Source organism: Bos grunniens, chromosome 10 (genome assembly GCF_055505025.1).
Source record: "Bos grunniens cultivar Pamir isolate PY7600 chromosome 10, Bosgru_T2T1.0, whole genome shotgun sequence".
Lineage (NCBI taxonomy): Eukaryota > Metazoa > Chordata > Mammalia > Artiodactyla > Bovidae > Bos > Bos grunniens.
Genome location: NC_141174.1, coordinates 98,063,697 through 98,089,680, shown reverse-complemented (window position 1 = coordinate 98,089,680; position 25,984 = coordinate 98,063,697). Strand labels below are relative to the sequence as shown.

General features: G+C 37.5%; 1 protein-coding gene and 1 pseudogene across 12 annotated transcripts in view; both read right to left on the bottom strand.

The window, feature by feature from the left end:
- Positions 1-810: 810 nt before the first annotated feature.
- Positions 811-25,984, bottom strand: part of CCDC112 (coiled-coil domain containing 112) — a 244,661-nt gene continuing 219,487 nt past the window's right edge. For 9 of the 12 annotated variants that reach the window (XM_086323267.1, XM_086323264.1, XM_086323266.1 and 6 more), the window contains 9 exons: positions 20,983-21,104; positions 17,394-17,515; positions 11,443-11,532; positions 9,084-9,159; positions 8,298-8,688; positions 4,461-4,871; positions 2,943-3,038; positions 1,646-1,764; positions 811-1,415 (listed from right to left, as the gene is read on the bottom strand). In XM_086323267.1, coding sequence (XP_086179393.1) covers positions 1,385-1,415; positions 1,646-1,764; positions 2,943-3,038; positions 4,461-4,871; positions 8,298-8,688; positions 9,084-9,159; positions 11,443-11,532; positions 17,394-17,442 — 1,263 coding nt within the window. In that variant the 5' untranslated portion in view covers positions 17,443-17,515; positions 20,983-21,104 and the 3' untranslated portion in view covers positions 811-1,384. Of the gene's footprint in view, positions 1,416-1,645; positions 1,765-2,120; positions 2,335-2,942; positions 3,039-4,460; positions 4,872-8,297; positions 8,689-9,083; positions 9,160-11,442; positions 11,533-17,393; positions 17,516-18,379; positions 18,417-20,982; positions 21,105-25,984 lie in introns of those variants that run through there. The other 3 variants (XM_086323272.1, XM_086323271.1, XM_086323274.1) reach the window with 2 other exon arrangements.
- On the bottom strand, positions 16,617-17,129 carry LOC147365475 (small ribosomal subunit protein eS27-like pseudogene; annotated as a pseudogene).

Below are 25,984 nucleotides of genomic sequence, written 5' to 3'. Positions count from 1 at the left end.
GATTTAAAATTTTTTTTTTCATAAAATTGAGTCGAATGAAGTTAAATTGTATTTTCATTTATAAAAGTTTGGAAATTTTAAAACTGACTCTTTTGACCAAACGTATTGGTCTAGCAATTTAAAAAATTTTAAATACTACTAAGAAATATCATAGTCCTTTAAAGTCAGCTTACTTTTCCGATGCTGTTAAAAACAAAACTTTCACATCTTGAGGCAAACAAAGCACCAAAGAAAACTGCATCAGCTGAGAAGATGTGAAGGACCCAGGTTTATAAACGTGTGGGGCTCAGGAAGAAGATGTGAAGGACCCAGGTTTATAAACGTGTGGGGCTCAGGAAGAAGATGTGAAGGACACAGGTGTATAAATGTGTGGGCCCAGGAAGAAGATGTGAAGGACACAGGTTTATAAACATGTGGGCCCAGGAAGAAGATGTGAAGGACACAGGTTTATAAATGTGTGGGCCCAGGAAGAAGATGTGAAGGACACAGGTTTATAAACGTGTGGGGCCCAGGAAGAAGATGTGAAAGACCCAGGTTTATAAACGTGTGGGGCCCAGGAAGAAGATGTGAAAGACCCAGGTTTATAAATGTGTGGGCCCAGGAAGAAGATGTGAAGGACACAGGTTTATAAATGTGTGGGCCCAGGAAGAAGATGTGAAGGACACAGGTTTATAAATGTGTGGGCCCAGGAAGAAGATGTGAAGGACACAGGTTTATAAATGTGTGGGCCCAGGAAGGCTGAACGGAGACGTGGAACAGCTGAAGGAGACCAGTAAGATTGTATATCAATAATGCAAATAACAGAATATATAGGAGGTGAGAGGTGTATTTTTAAAATAAATATTTTCCTTATAAAACAAAGCATGCGTCAAACAAATACAAAATATTTGTTACACAAAAATGTAGTAACTGACAAATTACCAATTTGTTAAACTTAGAAAAAGTTCTAACTTATTTCATAACTCAAAAGAAAAAACTTAAAATTTTTGTTACTCAAGTTAATTTAGTTCCAAGTTATAAATGGTACAAAATCTTGGTTTAAAAATGTCACTCTATGATTGTCTCAATTTATTTTGCCATGCCATGACAAAAAAAAAATCTTTCAAATGTTTTAAGTATTTAAATAAAATACTGTTTCTAACATAAACTTATTCAAAGAACTTTTACATCAGTAGGCCAACATGTATTAATTACCCTCTTAGTATAAACAAGAAACACTAATGACAATGCGTTGTAGAACTTAATACCTGCCAATTCACATGCAACACAATAATCAATCTGAAGAGGCTAATAAAATTTTAAGGACATGGTCATTCTCTCCTCCTGTAACTCCATATGCTAACATTCTCATCAACTGAATGACAATTTCATGATCCCATATTTTCTAAACTCCTTGTCTCCAGGTTGGAATAGCCCTAAGGAGAAGAAGAAAAGAGAGTATAAATATGTAGGGTATTTTTTTAAAGTCTTGATTAAATGTTAACTTTTAAAAAGTATATAGATTTGTTTTATCTATACACTCTTTAAAAAGTTTATAATAAACTATTATAAAATATAATATATATAAATTACATAAAATATATACAGTTCATATACAGTTTATTAGATTATTATAGAGTGAACACCATTCTAACTCCTTCTTTACCTATGTGGGATATGTAGAAGTGGCCCAGAGCCTGTTGGTCCTATCTTTTTGGTCCGTTCTTCCCAACCTTTGGTAGGTTTGTAAAGTCTAGAGGGATCTCTACTAACATTGTTTTCAACCTGTAATCGGAAGTAAAATGAGTGCCAGTTAATTTAAATGAACTATTCAGTTTGTACTTGTAAGATCTTTAGTAACAGAAAGCAGGTTTAAGAAAAATATTTGATATTCCCTAGACAGAAATAAAACTGTTAATAACCTCTTCAGTAAACTTCTAATTGTGCTCATACAGCTAAAATAAAATTTGGATTACATCAATCTACTAATAAAATGTTAATTTATTTTTTCTAGTTACTTTATTCTACTTCGCTGTTGTATTTTTTTGTATTTCTCTCATGAGGGAAATTGGAGAAGGCACTGGCACCCCACTCCAGTACTCTTGCCTGGAAAATCCCATGGATGGAGGAACCTGGTAGGCTGCAGTCCATGGGGTTGCTACGGACACGACTGAGCAACTTCACTTTCACTTTTCACTTTCATGCATTGAAGAAGGAAATGGCAACCCACTCCAGTGTTCTTGCCTGGAGAATCCCAGGGACAGGGGAGCCTGGTGGGCTGCCGTCTATGGGGTCACACGACTGAAGCGACTTAGCAGCAGCAGCAGCAGCATGAGGAAAATGTAACACAGCAAACTATGACGGACAATAAATTTAAGATAAATAACCACCAGTAAGTAGTCCTTTGTTTCATCTGTGAGAGTCACTAGTATCTTTATCACCAATGAAATTCAACAATGCTCATAGCTGCTATAGATCTAAAGTATAGGCTCATATAGGAAGAATGGGGGCTTCTCTGGTGGCTCCGACAATAAAGTATCCGCCTGCAATGCAGAAAACCTGGGTTCAATCTCTGGGTTGGGAAGATCCCCTGGAGAAGGGAAAGGCTATCTACTCCAGTATTCTTGCCTGGAGAATTCCATGAACAAAGGGGCCTTGTGGGCCACAGCCCATGAGGTTGCAAACAGTTATACATAAATGAGCAATTAACACTTTCACTTTTTTTCACATAGGAAGAATAAAGAAAAGAATGAAGAGCAAGAAGAAAGAAGGAATTTAGGATAAAAGAAAACGAGGTGCTTATAATGTGAAATGGTAGAATTAAACAGTTGCTTTGTAATTTGTAAATAAGTATGAAATAAAGGAGATGGAGATAAAAGAGAACTGGATTTTACGTTTGGAGCCTTACAAATAAAAGAATTATGATAATAACAATGAAAATAATTAATCTCAGTGTAGAGTACCTTTTCTTTTAATTTTGCCAGTTTTCTTTGTTTTTCTGCCTTCTCATCTTCCTTTAATTGTCTATTCAGAATTTTCAATTCAAGTTTATGTAAATCCTAAAAGACATATACCAACAAAAAAGATAACATTAAGAAGTAAAATTAACTAGAATTTATTTCAAAGTTTAGTTGCTTGCATGTAAAATTAAATTACCTTAAATAGCAATATACCTTTAATATCAACTTTTTCCAAAAAAAGAAAATCTAAGAGCTTTATTTTCTCTGAATATCAACGTAACACATGCACATCCTTTCTGAATCACTTTCTTTCAACTGTTTCTTGTTTTATTTTATTGGTCAATCTAAAACTTCCTTTCTTTTAATGGGTAAAATTTTCAGTTATCAATACAGAGATGTCTGGTTTTAGATCTCTTGCATTATACTTTCTGTGCAATACAAGGTTTTCTTTTTTTCTAAGTCTTTTATTATGTGACTTGCTTGCTTTTTTGGGGAATGGATCTTTGGTTAGGGAGATTTTTATTTTTTATATGAGCCAAAAGAAATACCATTAGTAATGTGTTATTTTTTATTATTTTCTTTGTGCTTCCCTTATGTTTTGCTTTATAAATGTTGCCTATATTTGCACGTATATTTTGATGCAATTCATAAGTTATCTCTCATTTGTACTCTTTTTCATTTTAAAGTACCCTTCCTTGTCTTTTTTAATATAATTGGACTGAATTCTGCCCTATCTGATGAGACTGCAACTTCTTTCTTTGATTAGGATTTTTCTTGTATACATTTGTTTAAAATCACTATAGCCCTACCTCTCAGCAATAACCTTGATTCCTTTAAGTATATACTGAGTATAATGTGCTAGACCCTGGGGTAAAGCATGAACAAAAAGGACAAAACCTCTGCCTTCATAGAGCTTACACTATGGTAGGAAGCTGGACAGTGACCAAGTAAGCAAATCGCCTACGGGGAAAACCCAGCCAGTGTGGCAGAGCAGACAAGACCTTCATGGCCTGGACTGTGGCTGCCTTTCCAGTCTCGTCTCCTGCTGGCTTCCGTATCCCCCTCGATACTGGCTTCCATCTCCCCCTAAGAATATTGAAGTGTTTACAGTTTCCCCCATAAGCTACTGTTACGCTCCTCCAAGCCGCCCATTCACGCTGTTTCTTCTGCTAGGAAGGAGCTCTCTTTCCTTCCCTTTCAAGACTCAAGTATCGCCTTCTGCCTCACACAGCTATGTGAGCTTCCCTCCGTGCACTCCACCTCCCCAAGCTGTCTGTCCGCACCTCAAGCGCCACACTGTTTACCATATCACAGCGAAGTCCCCTATCTGCACACCACTCATCCCCACTAGACTATAACCTACTAGAAAGCAGGGAGCACAGCCTACTTATTTTGGTGTACTAATGCTAGGTCCAGGCCAGATACGTAAGAAGCATTCAATTAATTTTTGCCGAATTGAGCCTGGAAGTAATACCTCCATGTGTATCACTGAAAAATTATTCAGGAAATGTATTTACTTACTCTTTCTTGAAACCTGGAAATTTCATCAGCAGCAGTTTTCCTTTTTTCTGCCTTTTCTGTCTTTTCCCGTATCTCCTTTTCAAGTCTCAAAAATTCTTCCTGTTCTTTCTTCTGTTGGGTGTACGTTTCCAGCAGCAATTTCAGTTTACACTGGCGCTGACGCTCTCTCTGCTGCTTTTTCTCTTTCTCTTCTTCCTCTTTTAACTGGGAAGCGTTTTTCATTGACATTTCTATACTTCTCTGTTTTTTCCAAGCTTCAATGGCCAATTTTTGCTTCTTTCTTTGTTCTTCTTTTTGTTTTTGATTATCTTCCTGTTTACTATGAGAAAGTACTTGTATGCTGTCTTTTTCCTTTAATTTGAAAATTTCCTCCTTTTTTTGTTGCTTTTTGGTTTTCCAATGCTGAATAGACTATGTGGTTAAAAAACAACAATAGCAAGACAAAAAATTTTTTAATAACCAAAAGCATTTTATTTTTTATTTTAATTTGGCTGCACCGTGAAGCATGTGGCATCTTAGTTCCCCAACCAGTGACCGAACCTGGGCCTCGACAGTGAAAGCACCAAATCTTCACCACTGGATTGCCAGGGAATTCCCGCCAAAACCATTTTAAAATACAACCTCAAATCCGTATCTCTTTCTACATAGTGACTGCAGTATGCTTGTTGCTTAGATTTGAAAAGTGGTTTTTTAAACCAATGCAACTTTTTTCTACTTCTCTTTGTAAAAAATTTAATGTATCTTTTAAAACACTAAATAATGGCTATTCCATTGGCCTTTCTCTTCCTCTTTGAATCACCAGGTACACAAGGACTGCACCTCATGAAGTCTCCTCCTCCCCTTTACCTCCTTCCTTGATGTTCACGGGAAACAGTCCTTTCCTCTGATCATTTCACTTCTGCTTCCAAATTCTCTTTCTAGGCTTATAATCCCTTCTGAGTGACCCATCTCTGGTCAAATTCAGAAAAGGAGTTAAAAGTGAGGTAGGTGAGGATATGTGCTCTGAAGCCAGGTATCTGGGACCAAATCCTGGCTTTTCCAATTACTAGATGTAACCTTGGGTGAGTCGTTACATGTCTCTGTCCTTATTTTGCTCATCTGTAAGTGGTAGGTAGCATTTCTCAAATAGGGTTGTTCTGAAGTTTAAATGAGTCAGTGCTTGGCACATAGTGCTTCAAAAGTATTTAAAAAAAAAGGAAAATAGCTTCATATCTTTATAAGTGGGTATGTAAAGATTATTTAAAATTCTAGCGGGCTTTTCTATGCCATAAAGGAAACTGAATTACTTTTCCCTGAAGTTCCTCATGGTATATCATCCATTTTCATGAAATACATCCTTCTGCTGTGTGTACTATACGCAAGACAATGTGAATAGGACCCACAGCTGATTAAACAATACCAGATGCCATCTAGTCCAGTGCTACTCAAAGTACCAGTCCACAACAATATCAGGAATTCATGCCGGAAGGTAAATCAATGTACTGCTTCTTTCAACGAGGAAGTTTTCTATGAAAAAACAGTCACTTGAACTAAATAGCATGCTTACTGGGTAGCTGATTCTTGTATAATCACAATAACTCATTGAAGACCAGAAACAGTTTGCAAACTAACATCCAACCCATGGACCAAGTTTGACCAGCACTGCTCTAGGTGAGATAAGACATGTGCATAAATACTAGAACATATTTTAGAACATGCCATCGCATAGCACACAAGACATATAAACAAGTGTTAGTGAAATTCTGAGGGGTGAGTAGGCAAAAGGAAGCAGCATATGATCTGGGCAGATGCAGGTTAAGTTAGCAGTGGATGGTGGAAGAAAGAAGGAGGTTCCAGAAAGTGAGAACAAGATAAGCAAGAGGACATGGACCACAAAGTTCATGGAACGTCTGAAAAGAAGTATGTTCATTTAGGCAAAACATACGATATATTAAAGGAAGTGGGAGATAAGAATGGTAAATTTTCTACTCAACGTTCTCAGCTCAACAGATTTAAAATGCATTTCTGGACTTGCCTGGCCACCCAGTGGTTAAGACTCTATGCTTTCACCGCAGGGGGCATGGGTTTGGTCCCTGCTCAGGGAACTTATAATATCCTGCATGCCGCAGGGTGCAGCCAAAAAAACCCCAAAATACAGAACTGCATTCCTGATGCTATACTCCCAAACTTCCCACTTCTCCTCGAACATGTCCTGCTTCTGTAAATGACATCTCCTCTTTCACACTCTTTCCTGCATCACCCTGACATTCAATCAGTCATCAGGGATCAGGAAACACGGTGGCTGGGAACGAGAAGAGAAAGCCAGAATCTAGGTGGTTTACCTTTATTACAAGAAGCATAGTTAAGGAACACTGTCTGTTCCTTTACCCTAGACAGGTGGTTCTGGAACTTGAGTTTGTTAACAGAATAACCTAGAGGCCTTATTTAAACTCAGATTCTGGGCCCCCCTCTGAGTTCAGACCAGGTCTGGGGTTGGGCCCTGCTAAATTCCAACCAGTTCCCAGGTGACGCTGACTTTGCTGGTCCTCAGACCACTCTCCTGGCCCCTGGAAAAAAACCTCAAGTAATTCTTGTGCGTGAAGTCACTCGGTCGTGTCCGACTCTTTGTGACCCCATGGACTACAGCCTACCAGGTTCCTCCGTCCATGGGATTTTCCAGGCAAGAATACTGGACTGGGTAGCCACTTCCTTCTCCAGGAGATCTTCCCAACCCAGGGACTGAACCCGGGTCTCCCGCATTGTAGGCAGACGCTTTACCGTCTGAGCCACCAGGAAGTCCAAATAATTCTTATTAGATTGTTATTTTGAGTTTTAAAAAATGACTTATGTTTCAAAATGTTTTCTTAAAGTTTTAAGTGTCGACCTTATGAACATTCAACTTATTTTGGAGAGAAACAATAGCAACAACAAACCACCAGTTATTTCCTCTAATACTTTACATGTAAAATCAAGTATTTCTTTAATGCTCCTTTTTGGGTATGTTGCCAGCTGAATCGTCATACCTTTCTTGTCAAACCAAACTGAATTAAAGTTTATTGCGCTCAAGTCTAAAAAAAAAAAAAACTTAGGACTATCTAAGCCTATGGTTCTTGACCAGGGGCCATTTCTACCCTCCAGAGGACGTCTGGTAATGTCTGGAGATATTTTGATCATCACATTTAAGGTGGTGCTACCAGCATCTACTGGGTGGAGGTCAAGGATGCTGCTAACTGCCCTACAGCGCACAGGACAGCCCTCACAGTGAAGAACTATCCAGTCCAAACAGTCACCAATGCCAGCGAGGAATCCTAATCTAAACCAGAGCCACAATAATATTTTTGTGAAAATGGGACCTTTTAGGTATTTGCTACAATTAAGAGTTACTCTACTCTGGGGTTGCCAAAACTTTGAGTCTTTTAAAATAAGTAGTGCAACTAAAGTTCCAAAACTATTTAGAAACTTTTGAGTCAAAGAATTTTTTTTTCCTACTGCCCTCTTTATTTTCTGTTGCAAATAATGTGGACTTCACTAGTAAGATGACTTATCAAAAGCCTAGTTAAATCTGAATTTCCCATTTCCAGTGGACATAGGATGTTACCATTGTCAGATGTTTTCTGACTCATTGTATTATTCCTTAGAGTAGATTATGCTGGATGTTGAGTATGTCAACTATAGTTCCACTAAAATGACTTAACTTCTCAATGCCTCAGTTTCACCTGCTATGAGACGGGAGAAAACCGTAAACATATCTCATAGGCTGGCACTAAAGTTAATAATGTATGTTAAAGAGTGTAGCACAGTCCTAGTCCTAGAACATAGACATATACAGTAAATAATAGCTATTACAATTCTTATTACCTCTTTTTTTCTTTCTTCCAGGGCCAGAAATTTTTGATACCATTTCTCATGCTGTTGAACTTCATCCTGCGTTCTTCCAGGAAGGTGCTCCAGAACTTCTCCCATGAACACTGGCTTCCCTTTATGCTTGCTTCTCATCTTCACAAAGTTCTGGTGGTCATAATCATCCCAGCCCCCCTGGCGCCCTCCCGTCTCCTGAAGGAACGTTTCAAACTCTACCACTTCTTCTGGAAGAGCACTTGGTGTGACTTTGTCCACAGGAACTTTGCTCAATGCTGCTCTGAAAGCCTTCTCTGTTTCTGAATTACCCAAAGCCCATGTGTCAATTTTTCTTGATATGGCATTCAACTCATTATTAGTTGTTTTCTCTTCTTTAATAAGCTCTTCATATCTAAAATTTTAAAAATAAAAGTTTGAAAAATAAGATACAAACCAATCCAAATTAGCCCTTTGTTTTCCTTCAAATTTTATTATTCCCAACTCTTGATATCTTCTCCACTTCACAGTATTAACATTTATAAATCTAAGTCTTCAAAGAGTTTCCTCAGAGGAAAAAACAATCTTTCAAACTCTTATTTGAGAGTTTATAGACTCCAAATATAAATGAAAATTCACTTAAAACATTAAAAGCAGGCTAAAACCTAAAGCAAAAGAGAAGTATTATACTGCTTTTGTGTAAGACTAGTATTAAATTTGTAACAATAAAATAGTTTACATACAACTACCTAAAAAGTTATTGAAAAATAAAGGTAAATAATTTTAAATTAAAATGTGTTTAAAACATACATCAACCTCTGCTCTTCCTTAAAAGTGTTAATTGCATTTTCAATTTCCTCCATCATTTCTCTGAGCTTTTCAACAACTGTAAAAAAAAAAAAAAGGAAAAATTATGTCATATTTTATTATGACTAAGAATTAAAAATTAGGAAGAAAATTAGAATGTTCTCTTAATTAAAAAACATTTCTCAGCCTAAAGGATAAGAAAAAAATGTATTTTTAAAAAGTAAATTTTTATGATTGAGATTTTTTTTATCAGATTTTTTCCTAAGCATACATACCTTAAATATTATTTTTTTTCCAAAAAAACTTCTATATCACATATGTTTTCTGTGACTTGCACTTTTTCTTTAACAATATGTTGTAATTAACTTTCCATATCAACATACATATGGTACTTCATTCTTTGTATGGCTACATGGCATTTCGTTGTCTAATGCTACCCTAAATCATTAATTCTCCAACTGATGAATCTTTAAAGAGATGCAATGCTGTAGTAACTATCTTTGCATATTTCTGCATGCTCAAATAAGTATTTTTATTTAATTTTTTAATTTTCATTTTATTTATTTATTTTTTTTTATCACAAGTTGCCAACAGCACTTTATTTAATTTTCATTTTATATTAGACTATCATCGATTAACACTGTGGTGCTAGTTTCAGGTGTACAACAAAGTGATTCAGTTACGAATATACACGTATCTGTTCTTTTTCAAATTCTTTTCATATTCAGGTTGCTATATAATATCAAGCAGAGTCCCCTGTGCTATACAGTAAGTCCCTGTTGCCTATTTATTTTGCAGTACGTACATGTCAATGCCCAACTCCCAATCTATCCCTCCCCCCTCAAATAAGTATTTTTAGAGGATAACTGATTGCTATAAAAAGTATGCCCACTTTACAGTATGTAAAATACTGTCACACTGTCCTTCAAAGAGGCTCGAGCTATTTACAGCTCCTGGGAGTGCTCCTGCTCATGTAATTCCAGCCATTTCCAAATTTGATTATTTTTCCAAATAATCAAAAATTTATTATCATTGATTTAACTGACATTTGTATAATAATTAATAAGCCTGAGCACTTTTCCATGTGTTTTGTGTTTCTTTGGCTATAATATGCAACTTACAATCTTTGCCCATTCTCTTCATCTGTTACCTTTGTTGCTCGGATTTGTAGACACTCTTTACGCATTATGGATATTAGCTTTTAAAGTTACATATATATTGCTAATATTACCCTCATTTGTATTTCAACTTTTCTGATAGGTTTGTGGTATTTTTGAATAGTCAATTATGTCCACTTTTTTCTTTATGATTTCTGACTTTTGTCATTCTTATAAATTATATACTCATAAAAATAGTAATCCGTGTTCTTTTCTCATATTTTTAGTGGTTTTGGATATTTACTATTTTTAGTGATTATGCTATAAGCAGTGCATCAGTGCTCTACGTGCAGTCTCACTTCATTCCCACAACTCTGAGTTAGGCTGTATGATTATCTCCATTTCAGAGCTCAGTAAGTGAAAGTTCAAACAGACTGAGTCACTTGCCTAAAACCACGTACCTGACAATTGAAGGATTTGACCCAGCATGTGTCTGATTCTTAAGTCCATACATCTTGAGCACTTTACTGTACTGCTTTGATCTCTCAGGAATGAATGTTGGCATAAGGAAAGAGGTAAGGACCCTATTTCATCTTTCACAAATGACTAAAATTTGCCCTAATACTACTTAGCCATTCCCTCAGGTATTTGAAATGCCTCTGAAAGGCAATAACTTCAATTAGCAAATGATGGGAACAGTAGGCAAAGAATCAAGAATCTTTTCCTCTTTATCAGCTGAACCTGAATCTTTGTATACCACAGATTCTTCATCTGAAGCTGCTACTGCTGCTAAGTCCCTCAGTCGTGTCTGACTCTGTGCAACCCCAGGAACTCTAATCCACCAGGCTCCTCTGTCCATGGGATACTCCAGGCAAGAATACTGGAGTGGGTTGCCATAGCCTCCCCCAAGGGATCTTCTCGATTCAGCGATCAAACCTGTATCTCTTGTGTCTCCTGTATTGGCAGGCAGGTTCTTTACCACTAGTGCCACCTGGGAAGCCCTATTCATCCTATATATGACATTAATATCTGTTCTACTTCATAATTTATAAGCGTTTGATAGCATTTTAAAGACTAAAAAAAATACATAAACAGCAGATATTACATTTTCCCAATGTTTCCTTATTAATCTCTAACAAAAAGTAAAGTTTACCTCCTCCATTAATGCCAAATAGAAAAATTTATTTTAAAAGTATATATTTTTCTAATGAACAATAGAAAAAACTAATACATAAGAAAAAAATAGAAAATGTAAATTTACTTACAATCAGGTGTAGGCTTGGCATCTTTTAACTGATGCTGAAGTTTCTTTACATTGTTGTATATTTTGGCCAATTGTTGCTGGATTTTTGCTCCTGTAAGGAAGAAGGACATCACCAGATGGTCAACACAGAAATCTGATTGATTATATGCTTTGCAGCCAAAGATGGAAAACCTCTATACAGTCAGCAAAAACAAGACCGAGAGCTGACTGCGGCTCAGATCATGAACTCCTTATTGCCAAATTCAGACTTAAATTGAAGAAAGTAGGGAAAACCACTAGACCATTCAGGTATGACCTAAATCAAATCCCTGATGATTATACAGTGGAAGTGAGAAATAGATTTAAGGGACTAGATCTGATAGACAGAGTGCCTGAAGAACTATGGACGGAGGTTTGTGACAATATACAGGAGACAGGGATCAAGGCCATTCCCGTGGAAAAGAAATGCCAAAATGCAAAATGGCTGTCAGAGGAGGCCTTACAAATAGCTGGAAAAGAAAAGTGAAAAGCAAAGGAGAAAAGGAAAGATATAAGCACCAGAATTCAGAGTTCTAAAGAATAGCAAGGAGAGATAAAAAAGCCTTCCTCAGAGATCAATGCAAAGAAATAGAGGAAAAGAACAGGATGGGAAAGACTAGAGATTTCTTTAAGAAAATTAGAGATACCAAGGGAATATTTCATGCAAAGATGGGTTCGCTAAAGGACAGAAATGGTATGGACCTAACATAAGCAGAAGATATTAAGAAGAGGTGGCAAGAAAACACAGAAGAACTGTACAAAAAAGATCTTCATGACCAAGATAATCATGATGGTGTGATCACTCACCTAGAGCCACACATCCTGGAATGTGAAGTCAAATGGGCCTTAGGAAGCATCACTATGAACAAAGCTAGTGGAGGTGATGGAATTCCAGTTGAGCTATTTCAAATCCAAGATGATGCTGTGAAAGTGCTGCACTCAATATGCCAGCAAATTTGGAAAACTCAGTAGTGGCCACAGGACTGGAAAAGGTCAGTTTTCACTTCAATCCCAAAGATAGGCAATGCCAAAGAATGCTCAAACTACCGCACAATTGCACTCATTTCACATGCTAGTAAAGTAATGCTCAAAATTCTCCAAGCCAGGCTTCAGCAATACGTGAACTGTGAACTTCCAGATGTTCAAGCTGGGTTTAGAAAAGGCAGAGGAACCAGAGATCAAATTGCCAACATCTGCTGGATCATGGAAAAAGCAAGAGAGTTCCAGAAAAACATCTATTTCTGCTTTATTGACTATGCTAAAGCCTTTGACTGTGTGGATCACAATAAACTGTGGACAATTCTGAAAGAGATGGGAATACCAGACCACCTGACCTGCCTCTTGAGAAACCTATATGCAGGTCAGGAAGCAACAGTTAGAACTGGACATGGAACAACAGACTGGTTCCAAATAGGAAAGGGAGTACGTCAAGGCTGTATATTGTCACCCTGCTTATTTAACTTATATGCAGAGTACATCATGAGAAACGCTGGGCTGGAGGAAGCACAAGCTGGAATCAAGATTGCCGGGAGAAATATCAATAACCTCAGATATGCAGATGACACCACCCTTATGGCAGAAAGTGAAGAGGAACTCAAAAGCCTCTTGATGAAAGTGAAAGTGGAGAGTGAAAAAGTTGGCTTAAAGCTCAACATTCAGAAAATGAAGATCATGGCATCTGGTCCCATCACTTCATGGCAAATAGATGGGGAAACAGTGGAAACAGTGTCAGACTTTATTTTTCTGGGCTCCAAAATCACTGCAGATGGTGATTTCAGCCATGAAATTAAAAGACGCCTACTCCTTGGAAGGAAAGTTATGACCAACCTAGATAGCATATTCAAAAGCAGAGACATTACTTTGCCAACAAAGGTCCGTCTGGTCAAGGCCATGGTTTTTCCAGTGGTCATGTATGGATGTGAGAGTTGGACTGTGAAGAAAGCTGAGCACTGAAGAATTGATGCTTTTGAATGGATGTGTTGGAGAAGAGTCTTGAGAGTCCCTTGGACTGCAAGGAGATCCAACCAGTCCATCCTAAAGGAGATCAGTCCTGGGTATTCATTGGAAGGACTGATGCTGAGGCTGAAACTCCAATACTTTGGCCACCTCATGCGAAGAGTTGATTCATTGGAAAAGACCCTGATGCTGGGAGGGATATCGGCAGGAGGAGAAGGGGACGACAGAGGATGAGATGGCCGGATGGCATCACCAACTCAATGGACGTGAGTTTGGTAGACTCCAGGAGTTGGTGATGGACAAAGGAGGCCTGGCGTGCTGCGATTCATGGGGTCGCAAAGAGTCGGACATGACTGAGCGACTAAACTGAACTGAACTACTGAAGGATGTACTTTAAAATAAGTCTATGACAAATGTGGTTACCAATTCAGGATTCTTCACACAAGACTGATCACCCTCACCTAGTAAGTAACTGAAGAACAATTAAAGAACAAAAGATGGTTTATGAGTGTTAGTATAGCCCGAACCAACTCTTGCTATAAACAAAGCATCTAATTTTGTCTAATCTTTTAAGGCACAACAGGTTAAGTCTTATTATAACCTGTGCCAGGGAATTGTCCTTAGAAATATTTTTTTAACTCTGGAGACTGAGTTATTGGACACTCCAAAACATGGATCAGTAGCATAATTTTAATCATGTTTTATTTTTTAACAGTTTTTTCCTTTTTGCTATAATTTGCGGACATAGAGTTGATCTCAATTATTGTTAGAATATTAAGACTGTATTGCCAACATTAATGCTGTGAATACTGACAAACTGCTCAGTGAGAATTAACTTTACCTAACCACACCAACTAAGGCGGGCTGGTGACACCCTCTGGTGTCATAGTCATGGTCTTGAGGAGATGTCTCAGATGCCATTTACTGGTGTCTATGCTATAGGTTTCCCTGTAGCTCAGATGGTTAAGAGTCTGACTGCAATGCAGGAGACCTGGGTTCAATCCCTGGGTCAGGAAGATCCTCTGGAGAAGGGAATGGCAATCCACTCTAGTATTCTTGCCTGGAAAATCCCATAGACAGAGGAGCCTAGTGGGCTATAGTTTGTGGGGTCACAAAGAGATGGACATGTCTGAGAGACTAACGCTGCTACTGCTATACTACAGGTTGTCAAGCGCAGCCAAAGGACCAGTCTAAAGTAAGGTGCTAGGCCCACAATAGAAGCCTGAAGAACAAAGGGTCTCAAAGCCATTTTCAGATGTTCTGTATCATCAGCAGGAAGACTGGATTCTTCTTTAATATTTCTCTTCTGAAGTAGTAACCTTACTGTAATCACTTAAATTATTAGCATAAAGTCAAATACTCATATTTATATACATATTCATATAGTAATATTTGATCATCATCTTTGGGTAGTTTACTTATCCACCTCCCCCTTATTTTTTTTTGCAACTCTTCCACAAATGAACATGAAACACCAAACGGCTCTGTTCAAAAGTCCTTAAAAACAATTATTTTTTTAAAAAGTTTATCTTTAGGCTGGAAGCCAGTGCTAATATTCAAAACAAACCCAAATATGCATATATGACTTTGGCTTTTTCCATTTTTTATTAAAATTCCAGAGTTCTATAAAAGTAGAAACTTTACCCAATGTATTTTACAGGGTCTAACTCATTTTTAGGCATTTTAAGTCAAGAAACTTCCCTAGTAATCAGGAAAGTGTTTTCTGTTGTTTTACATCTGCAATAGTTTGAACAGCTACAATGATACCACTATAGAGAAAATGATCTTTTAGTAATTCATTTGGAACTGACATTCTGCACTATAGGCAAAGCATTCAAGTACAACATTACATAAATGCATGCTAAAATGTGACATAATATTTGAAGTAAAGTATAGCTATTTAATGCTTCTGAACCGAAACATGTGAAAGGGAAATTTCTATATCCTTATATTAATGCAGTGCATTCCTTCTTCTCCAAGATAAGATAAACACAAAGTATGAATAAAGAGAAGCAAAACTGTAGACAAAGGGAAATTAGAAAATAAAAATAAAGTGCCTTAAAAGGGAGAAAATCAAGTGACTTAAAATGCACAGAATGGAGATACTCTACTTAATGGCATGATAGAGAGACAGAAAAATCACCCTTTTTGTCTGTAAAAGAACTGAGGGATATTAAGAAACATTAATATTAAACAAGGGATGCTCAGATTCTTCTATGAATCAAAGAGGAGAACTAGAAATCTGGCATTTATGTTAGGTCTCATCATTCCAACAGAAGAGAGAGAATGATTCTTGCCACCGTCTGACAAAAGATGACTTTTTAAAATAGTGCAATCTTATATTCTGAAAGGAAAAACTTACTAAAAATTTCTTTTAATTAACTATAAAGGTGTCTCATGAGCAGTATAGTCTCTATGTAATAAGTCTCAATATTTTATAAAGCTCAACGATAACCACTGCTGTGCTGTGCTGTGCTAAGTCGATTCAGCTGTGTCTGACTCTTTGCGACCCTATGGACCATAACCTGCCAGGCTCCTCTGTCCATGGGATTCTCCAGGCAAGAATGCTGGAGTGGGTTGTCATACCCTCCTCCAGGGAAATCTTTCTGACCCAGGGATCAAACCCACATCTCTTACGTCTCCTGTGTTGGCAGGTAGGTGCTTTACCACTAGCACCACCTGGGAAGCCCCTGAAAACCATTACTTTTCCTTTAATCAAAGTTAGCAAGTGTTTTTACTATAAAATAAGGACTTGCAGTTTAAAAAATCTACTCTACAAGGAAACAAGGTATTCTTGTAAAATTCTTTTTTAAGGCCAACATTTAGTACAGTTAGTAATTATTAATATTCATAACAAGCAGTAGAACATATTCACTGTACAATCTCTAACACTTTCTTATATATTAGGTTGACCAAAAGGTTCATTTGGGTTTTTCCATAACATCTTACAGAAAAACCTGAACGAAGCTTTGAGCCTACCCAATACTATTTCATCAGATGCACAGACAGCTCTCCTATGGTAGAAATGGCAGGTTTTATTAATATATGACAGACAAGTAAACTCAGGTTTAAGCAACTATGTGACTTGAGCACTTTAACGGTCATACAGGTTCTGAATCTGTTGATGCTTACTGAGTCTGGGATTCAGTTGATAGGATCCTGGTGATGAGCTAAGATCAGACACCCAGTAATCAGTTTTCCTTTATTTTTCAAATTTATTGCCCATAATCAAAGCTTTATTTAAAAACTGACACCAAAATACGAGACTGTTGTTGCAAACCTTGCAAAAAATTAAACATAATTACATTATCTTGGTAGATTAACTGGAATCACTGAACTGAAAAGGCTTTCTGCGACAGGACACAGATTCAGGAAACTGTGTGGATCATTAGTATTGCTTTCTTCTAAATGAACATCCTTCTGAGTCTGGCCTTTCCTCCTATTGGCTGGCACAACAGTTGAACAACCTACACCAAATACCACTGTGTAAGCCTGGCTGTAAGTAATCTTGTAGCTACCTGGACATTTTACAAACATAAAGTAAGAATTTGGACTTTGAACCAGCTGTGTCTTTTTATGTTTTTTCTGTTCCTCTTCCAAGGAAGGCTACAGTACACCTCCAGCTAAAGGCATGCTGATCCTTTTGCAAGCCCAGCCTGTGCAGATCTTTAAGGCACCCTTCCTTTATTAAAATAATGTAGTATCATTAACTGATTTGACAACCAGAAAACAAAACCCTCTTTTTCCTATTAAGACGAAATATACACAGCAAACAATGCAGTTATAACAATACAGTTATAAATATCCAGACTAAATAGTGACCCCCAAAATAAATACATATCCTTAAAAGATAAACATTACACCAACTAGAATGTATCTTGATAGAGACTGTAACAGTCACGCACAAGGACAACGCACAGGGCAAAACTATGACTTTATATCTCTCAATGAGTTTTGTTCATCATGAACTCAACTTACTTTCTGTTTTCCTGCTGTTAATCAGTTTATTTTCCAATTCTTCCAGCATACTATGTTCAATTCTGAAGTCACTTTTTTGGTTGTAGAAATGACTGTGTTTGTCTTTTTCTAGATTAATAACCCTTTAGGGAAAGAAACAAATAGTATAAATATGATTTAAGTACACTTTTAATTGTTTAAAATATGGATATACTTACAATCCGTACTTTGTATTAATTGATCAAAGGATTCAAAATAAAATTACTTGGATCAATAAGGCTATGGAATGAAAACAGTAGTTAGGAAAGTGCTGTGTGTGTGTATACTAGTCGTTCAGTCGTGTCCAACTCTGTGACCCCACGGACTGTAGCCTGCCAGGCTCCCATCTGTTCATGGAATTCTCCAGGCAAGAATACTGGAGTGGGTTGCCATTCCCTTCTCCAGGGAATCTTCCCAAACCAGGGATCAAACCTGGGTCTCTAGCATTGCAGGCAGATTCATCTGAGCCACAAGGGAAGAAAAATGCACTATAGAAATGCAAGTTACTAATGCTAATAAAACTAAAACTTCAAAAGGCAAACATCTATGAAGGCAGGGATTTAATATTTTTATGGGATATGGTCTACATTAGTGTCAAAGCTTCTTCATCTCATCCTTGCTCCTTGGCTTTAATCCATCTACCAGTAAGGACTTCTGATGTTAGCTTGAACCCTGGGGTAAAACAAAACAATTTACCATCAAGAAACTTTTTCAGTTGGACAAAGAAATTTATTTTCTCAACATCTATTTTCTTTCTCCCACAAGGTGGAAATTAATATAAATACTTCTCCACTAATCCTGAATTTAATGAGTGGTGGAGTATCTCTGGTCACTGATTTCCTTTCCTCTATTCTGAGGGGCAACTGTATAAGGCAGAGTTTCCCAATCTTTTTCACTTGCCAACCAAGAAGAGAATTTAATATAAAAGGCACACTGAGGTAAATAGATGAGAATGCCACAGGCCCTACCTGGCTGCCCCGAGGCTGAGGGAGTCATAACTTCAATCTATGTTGGGAGGAAGGAAGGGGAAGAACAGAGACATCAATAAAGCTTTTAGTCTGCAGGTCAGTCTAACAGGCTGCGGGCAGCTCCTGGAGCCCTGCACTGAGCACCAGCCTGCCTCGACTCTGGCTGGGGTGGGGAAAGGCACCGAAATCAAACAGAAATGCCCATCATGGACACAGGCTATGCTACGACAGTAAGTCATGCTTTGTTACTCCTGGATTCGATATTGACCCATAAAGATATTCAAAATGTAATAATGGAGACAAATTGCCAAACAAAAAGAGATGCTCAACCTCTCTCGTAACATGAGAAAAGACTGAAACTATACCATGGTAACATGCTGTATCTATCAGACTGGTGGGAAAAACACACACAAGTTTAACATATTCTGATGATAAAACTGTGGGGAAATGGGTCCTCTCATATATTGTTGGTGAAATCATAAATGGCCTATCAAGGATAATTTAGAAATTATTCATTATTCATCATAATCATGAATAATCAGAAATTATTCATTACAATCGCAAATTCATATACCTTTGATCCAGCACTTCTACTTGAAGGAATTTTTCCTAAAGACACACTTACAGATGTGCAAAATGATATGAACCTCCGTGGATGCTCAATTAATTAAGCGTTTATTTACTATAATTTAACGTTTTCTGTAATCTAATGTCTATCACTAAGGGGCAGATTAAATAAGTGCTGGTACGCGCACACACTGGAATGCAACGCGGTACCGTGTTCTACGTACTGATAAGGAAAGACCTCCAAGATACGCTCCTTTTTAACAAAAGTTTTACATGAAAATGTTAAGACATACTAGAGAATGGAAAACTGATTCCCCTCACATCGTTCCACATGATATACCTCATATCACTCTAACTCAACAGTTTTACCTGTCTTTTTCCTCTCTTTCATCTACCTTTTATCTTTCCTTTTCCTTTTTTGCTTAAGTACTCTAAAGGAAATCCACTACATTATGTACTTCCACCCCAACATACTTCAGTGTGCATTTCTAGAGATTATGAGTACCTGATTTGTATAATTATAATACCATTATCATGCCTTGGTAACTTCTTGGTATCTAGGATATACTCTTAAGTTAAAAATACAAAACAAGATGCACAAGAATGTATATATAGTATACTCCCATTTATAAAAAAAAAAGGGAACTATTTGCATATGCATTTTTATGTCCTTAAAAAAGCATATAAAATACCTGTGAAGGATATACAAGAAACTAAAAATGGTTGTTTGGGGAGAAGGGAAATGGGTGATATGGGTCACAGGTGAAACAAAGACCTTCCACTGTGGATCCTTTGATGTGAATTAATTTTTGAATTACGTGAATATATAACCTATTCTGAAAATAAAAATATTACAAATGGTGTTCTTCCCTTTATATTCAATGAGAATTGTTGGATTCAATTTCAATGGATTTTTCTAATACTCTTTCAATGAGTTTTTCCAAAACCTTATAACAGATGAAGAAAGCCTAATCAGAGTTATAAAACCTATACACAGATAAGGTACCTATCTATACTGGCATAATCTAACTGGCTTGCTATATTTATGTACATTAATCATCTGGCAGATTATCTCATCTAGAAAGAAACATAAACCAGAAATCTTAACCTAGAGTCCAATTCTATCTAAGATAATGCATTTTATAAATTAAAAAAAAAACTGTAGTTTATCAAATTCTGAGTATTAAAAATGAAAGAATTAAACTGATACAGTCAAAATTCAGTCTCACGAGGCTGCACTATGTTAAAATTCAAACAGTATACTATTTATTGGTAGAATTTCTAAACAGACAACTGCCACTAATTCTGGTCTAGAGATCATTTCTTACAAAAGCCTCCTTTTCTCTTGGTTCTTCAGCAAATTGATACTGCATAAATTCAGAGCAGTGTATTATAAAGCCTCCAACTATAGGAGAGGGCTAGCTGCTCTGAGCTCCAGTTCTTTTACCTTTACTCATTATATTTATTAAATCATATGGTGCTACTAACAATGGTGAACATTCAGTAAATACCACTAGTTATTTAAAAATACATAAACACTAAAACTTAAATGCCATCTTCTCAATTTTTCTAGTCATAATGTACAGGGTAGATCTGAAAGAGGTAGAGACCAAGGAAGGGAGATCAATTAAAAGGCCAATTAAAAAAAAAAAAAAAAAAAACCTCAAGAGTACAGTAGGACTCTTCATTAAAATTATTCACTCAAAAATATTTACCAAGTGCTTACTTTGCTAAGTCAAAATGTATCCAATCTGTTACTTGACATATGTGATCTAAAGAAATCTTTTATTCTCCTTGATATACACTGATTCAAAATAGTGAAATTAAGATTTAAAGAACTCTACTTAAAATTAACTTTATATTAAATAGTTTACTATCATTTGTATATTTCACACTTCTCACGGGCCCCTTGTTTTACATTTGAAAGATTAGTGACTAGTCTTTGGTAGGGGATTAGAGTGGAGGAGAATTAACTTTATATCGTTTGTAATAAAATGATGAGCAATGTTCCTTGAAGATAATGTTCTTATACTTACTGATTTTTATATTTTTCAGCTGTACGTATGAATTCTGCTTTCTTAGTTCGACTAACTTTCTGCTTCCAGTTTTGAAGGTGAAAAGGACGAATTCCACCTGAAGTACCGAGACAGCCATCATTCTGAAGAGAAAACAAAGATAAATTTATCCTCAAAAATAAAAATGGTGGGAGATGAACGTGGAATTTTTCCAGAGTGTGTGCTGTCCTTAGTTGCTCAGTGGTGTCCGACTCTCTGCGACCCCATGGACTGTAGCCCACCAGGCTCCTCTGTTTACAAGGATTCTCCAGGCAAGAATGCTGCAGTGGGTGCCATGCCTCCTCCAGGGCATCTTCCCAACCGAGGGATCAAACCCAGGGCTCCTGTATTGCAGGTGGATTCTTTACTGTCTGAGCCACCAGGGAAGCCCTTTTTTCAGACATAAAACATCAATAATGGAGTTTCTCACGGGATAATTTTGGGACCAATCTTATTTAATTTTTAAAAATACAGCTCGTGGAAGAAGGAATATGTGTTTTAAAATGCTAAATTAGTGAGAAAGGTAAAGTCTTCAGGGAGTTTTATAAAAATCTCTAATTCTTTCATTCATTCACTCATTTACCAACATGCATTGAACACTTACGATGTGACAGGTGCTGGCCTAGACACTAGGGAAACAAAGATGGGCCATGATAACATGTGTGCACTGTTGCTAAACTGCTTCAGTTGTGTCCAACTCTGTGACCCTAGGGACCACAGCCTGCCAGGCTCCTCTGTGCATGGGATTCTCCAGGTAAGAATACTGGAGTGGGTTGCCATGCCCTCCTCCAGGGGATCTTCTAGACCCCGAAGATTGAGGAATCGAGCCCACGTTTCTTATGTCTCCTGCATTGGTAGGCGAGTTCTCTACCATTAGTGCCACTGGAAGCCCATGATAATAGGGCCTCTGCCTTAAAATCTAGAGAGGGAAACAGACTTAAGAAGAAAACAGTAAATAAGTGAGACATTAAAAAAAAAAAATCAACACTGTAAGGCCTATTAAGGAAATAAACAGTGCTGAGATGAAGATAATGGGGCCAAGGGATTGTTTTGTTTTTTTTTCTTTTCAGTTAGAATGGCCACAGAAGTCTATTTGAGGGGATGATGTTTAAGGAAGAACAGAGCCAGCCAGGACAAAAGCTGCAGGGAAAGGTGTGCCAGGCAGAGGGACCAGCATGTCCAAATGCCCTCCAGGAGGAAAAAAGCTTGGCTGGTTCAAGCAGAGCAAAGGCAATTGTGACATAAGATGAGTGCAATGCAGAGCTTTGTAGGAGTTGAGGGTATAGAACCAGGCAAGTGGCATATCACACCAGCATTTTAAGGCACTACAGGAGTCTGAATTTTACTGAAGGGTTTAGAGTAGGAGAATGCCATGATACATTTAATTTTTAAAGAAAATCTTTCTATTTTTTAAAGAACAAATTCAGGGAGGTGGAGGAAGAGAGGAGGCAAGGCTGGAAGCAGGAGAATCAATAGACAGGTGATGCAGCAACAAAGACAAGGAATGATGGTATTCAGGTCTACCAGGGTGATGGTGGAGACTAAAAGTAAGAAGCCTAAATGTATCTTGGAGGTATAACCAAGAGGAATTGCTGACAGCCTGAGAGATTAAAAAGAAAATAAAGGAACCAAGCCTTCAAATTTCGAGGAACGAGCAAACAAGAATAAAGTAATGATTTTAGGTTAATACTTCTAAAATTGAGATTTACTTCACATACCATAGAATGTGCACATAAAGTTTACAATTCAGTGTTTTTTACTATATTCACAAAGTCGTGCAATCATCAACACTATCTGTTGTTGCTGCTGCTGCTAAGTCACATCAGTCGTGTCTGACTCTGTGTGACCCCATAGACAGCAGCCCACCAGGCTCTTCCGTCCCTGGGATTCTCCAGGCAAGAACACTAGAGTGGGTTGCCATTTCCTTCTCCAATGCGTGAAAGTGAAAAGTGAAAGGGAAGTCGCTCAGTCGTGTCCGACTCTTAGCGACCCCATGGACTGCAGCCTACCAGGCTCCTCCGTCCATGGGATTTTCCAGGCAAGAGTACTGGAGTGGGGTGCCATTGCCCTCTCCACAACACTATCTAGTGCCCGAATATTTCTATTATACCCAAAAGAAAGCTCGCACTCATTAAGCAGCCAGTTCCCATACCCTTTTCCCGCCCAATTCCTGGTAATCATTAATCTCCATTCTGATTCTATGGATTTGCCTATTCTGGACAATTAGTATAAACAGGTGGACAATTAGCATAAACAGGATCATACAATGTACAACCTTCTGTGTCTGGCTTCTTTCACTGAGTATAATATTTTAAAGATTCATTCATGTTGTACCATGAATCTGTACTTCATTCCGTTTCATGGTTAAGTAATATTCCACATGACTCTAACATATTTTGTTTACTCATCACCTGACAGACAATTGGGTTACTTTCACTATTTGGTCACCATGAATAATGTTACTAAGAACATTTATGTACAAGTTTTAGTATGAATTCCATTTTCTTGGGTATTTCTAGCAGTGGAATTTCTGAATCACAGCTAAGTCTTTAATTTTCCATTTGTGTTATTTTTTATTGTTACAGTGGAAGCATTCCCGTAAGTCCTTTATCAGATAAATGACCTGCAAATACTTTCCCCAATTCTGAGTTCTTTTCACTTTCCTGATAATATCCTTTGAAGCACAGAAGTTTTGAACTTTTGAAGAACTATCCAATTGTTTTCCACAGTGGCTGCATCATTATATAATTTTACATTGCCATTAGCAGTGTAAAGGAGTAGTGTAAAAAATGTAAAAAATGTAAGGGAGTTCCAGTTTCTTCACATCCTCACCAACATTTGTTATTGTCTGTCTCTTTTACTATAATCATCCTACTGGATGTGAAGTAGTATCTCACAGTGGTTTTGATTAGCCCATAATGACTAATGATGCCGAGCATCCTTTCATGTACTTATTGGCTATTTCTTTGAAGTAATACCTACTTATATCTTTTCCAATTTTAAAAACTGGGGTGTCTTTTTGAGTTTTAAGAGTTTTATATTTTTAGATATGTCCTTATCAAAATATGATTTGCAAATGTTTCTCTCCCATTCAGTAGGTCATCTTTTCATTTTGCTGATATTCCCTTTACTGTGCAGAATCATTTCAGTTTGATGTAGCCTCCTTCATTTTTAGATAATTATTTTGCTGAACACAGAGTTCTTGGTCAACAGTCCTTTTCTTTCAGCATTTCTAACAGCATAACTACGTCTGTTATCCCATGGGGCTTCCCAGCAGGGGCTAGTGGTAAAGAATCCACCTGCCAATGCAGGAGACATAGACATGCATTCGCTTCCTGGGTCCAGAAGATCCCCTGGAAGAGGGCACAGCAACCCACTCCGGTATTCCTGCCTGGAGAATCCCATGGACAAAGGAGCCTGGTAGGCTACAGTCCATAGCACTGCAAAAAGTCGGGCACAACTGAAGCAATTTAGCATGCATATGTATTATCCCATACTTTTGAAGTCCAAGGTTTCTGTTGAGAAATCAGTTGTTAATCTTATTGAGAATGCCTAATATGTTTTGAATTGATTTCTCTGTTGGTGCTTTCAGAATTTTCTTTTTGTCTCTTTTTACAGTTTGATTATGACATGTCTAGGTATGGATCTTGAAGTTCACTAAATTCCAATAATGTGTAGATCAATACTACAGCCATCATTTCTTCAAAAATTCTTTCCCACTTTTCCCTCTCTCCTTCTGGGACTCTCATTAGCTGTGACATCTGATGGTGTCTCACAGGTCTTTAACACTCTGTTCACTTTTCTTCATTCTTTTCTTCTTTAGATTCCTCATTCTGGATAATCTAAATTGACCTACCTTCTTCTGCCAGCCCAAACGTAGTGCTGAGTCTCTCTAATGAATTTTTCATTTGCATTTTTGTACTTTTTAACTCCAAAATTTCCATTCCATTCTTTTGCTATAACTTCTCTCTTTATCAGTTTGGTTCAGTTCAGTCGCTCAGTCGTGTATGGCTCTTTGCCATCCCATGGACTGCAGCACGCCAGGCTTCCCTGTCCATCACCAACTCCCAGAATTTACTCAAAATCATGTCAATTGAGTTGGTGATGTCATCTAACCATCTCATCCTCTGTTGTCCCCTTTTCCTCCCACCTTCAATCTTTCCCAGCATCAGAGTCTTTTCAAATGAGTCAGTTCTTTGCATCAGGTAGCCAAAGTATTGGAGTTTCTGCTTCAGCATCAGTCCTTCTAATGAATATTCAGGACTGATTTCCTTTGGGATAGGCTGGTTGGATCCTTGCTGTCCAAGGGACTCTCAACAGTCTTCTCCAACACCACAGTTCAAAAGCATCAATTCTTCGGCGCTCAGCTTTCTTTAAGTCCAACTTTCACATCCATACATGACTACTAGAAAAACAATAGCTTTGACTAGATGAACCTTTGTTGGCAAAGTAATGCCTCTGCTTTTTAATATGCTGTCTAGGTTGGTCATAGCTTTTCTTCCAAGGAGCAAGCGTCTTTTAATTTCATGGCTGCAGTCACCATCTGCAGTGATTTTGGAGCCCTCCAAAAAAAAGTCTTTCACTCTTTCCGCACCTATTTGCCATGAAGTGATGGGACCAGATGCCATAATCTTTGTTTTCTCAATGCTGAGTTTTAAGCCAACTTTTCACTCTCCTCTTTCACTTTCTTCAAGAGGCTCTTTAGTTCTTCTTCACTTTCTGCCATAACGGTGGTGTCATCTGCGTATCTGAGGTTATTGATATTTCTCCTGGCAATCTTGATTCCAACTTGTGCTTCATCCAGCCCAGCATTTCTCATGATGTATTTTGTATATAAGTTAAATAAGCAGGGTGACTATATACAGCCTTGATGTACTCCTTTCCCGATTTGGAATCAGTCTGTTGTTCCATGTCCAGTTCTAAGTACTGCTTCTTGACCTGCATACAGATTTCTCAGGAGGCAGGTCAGGAGTCTGGTATTCTC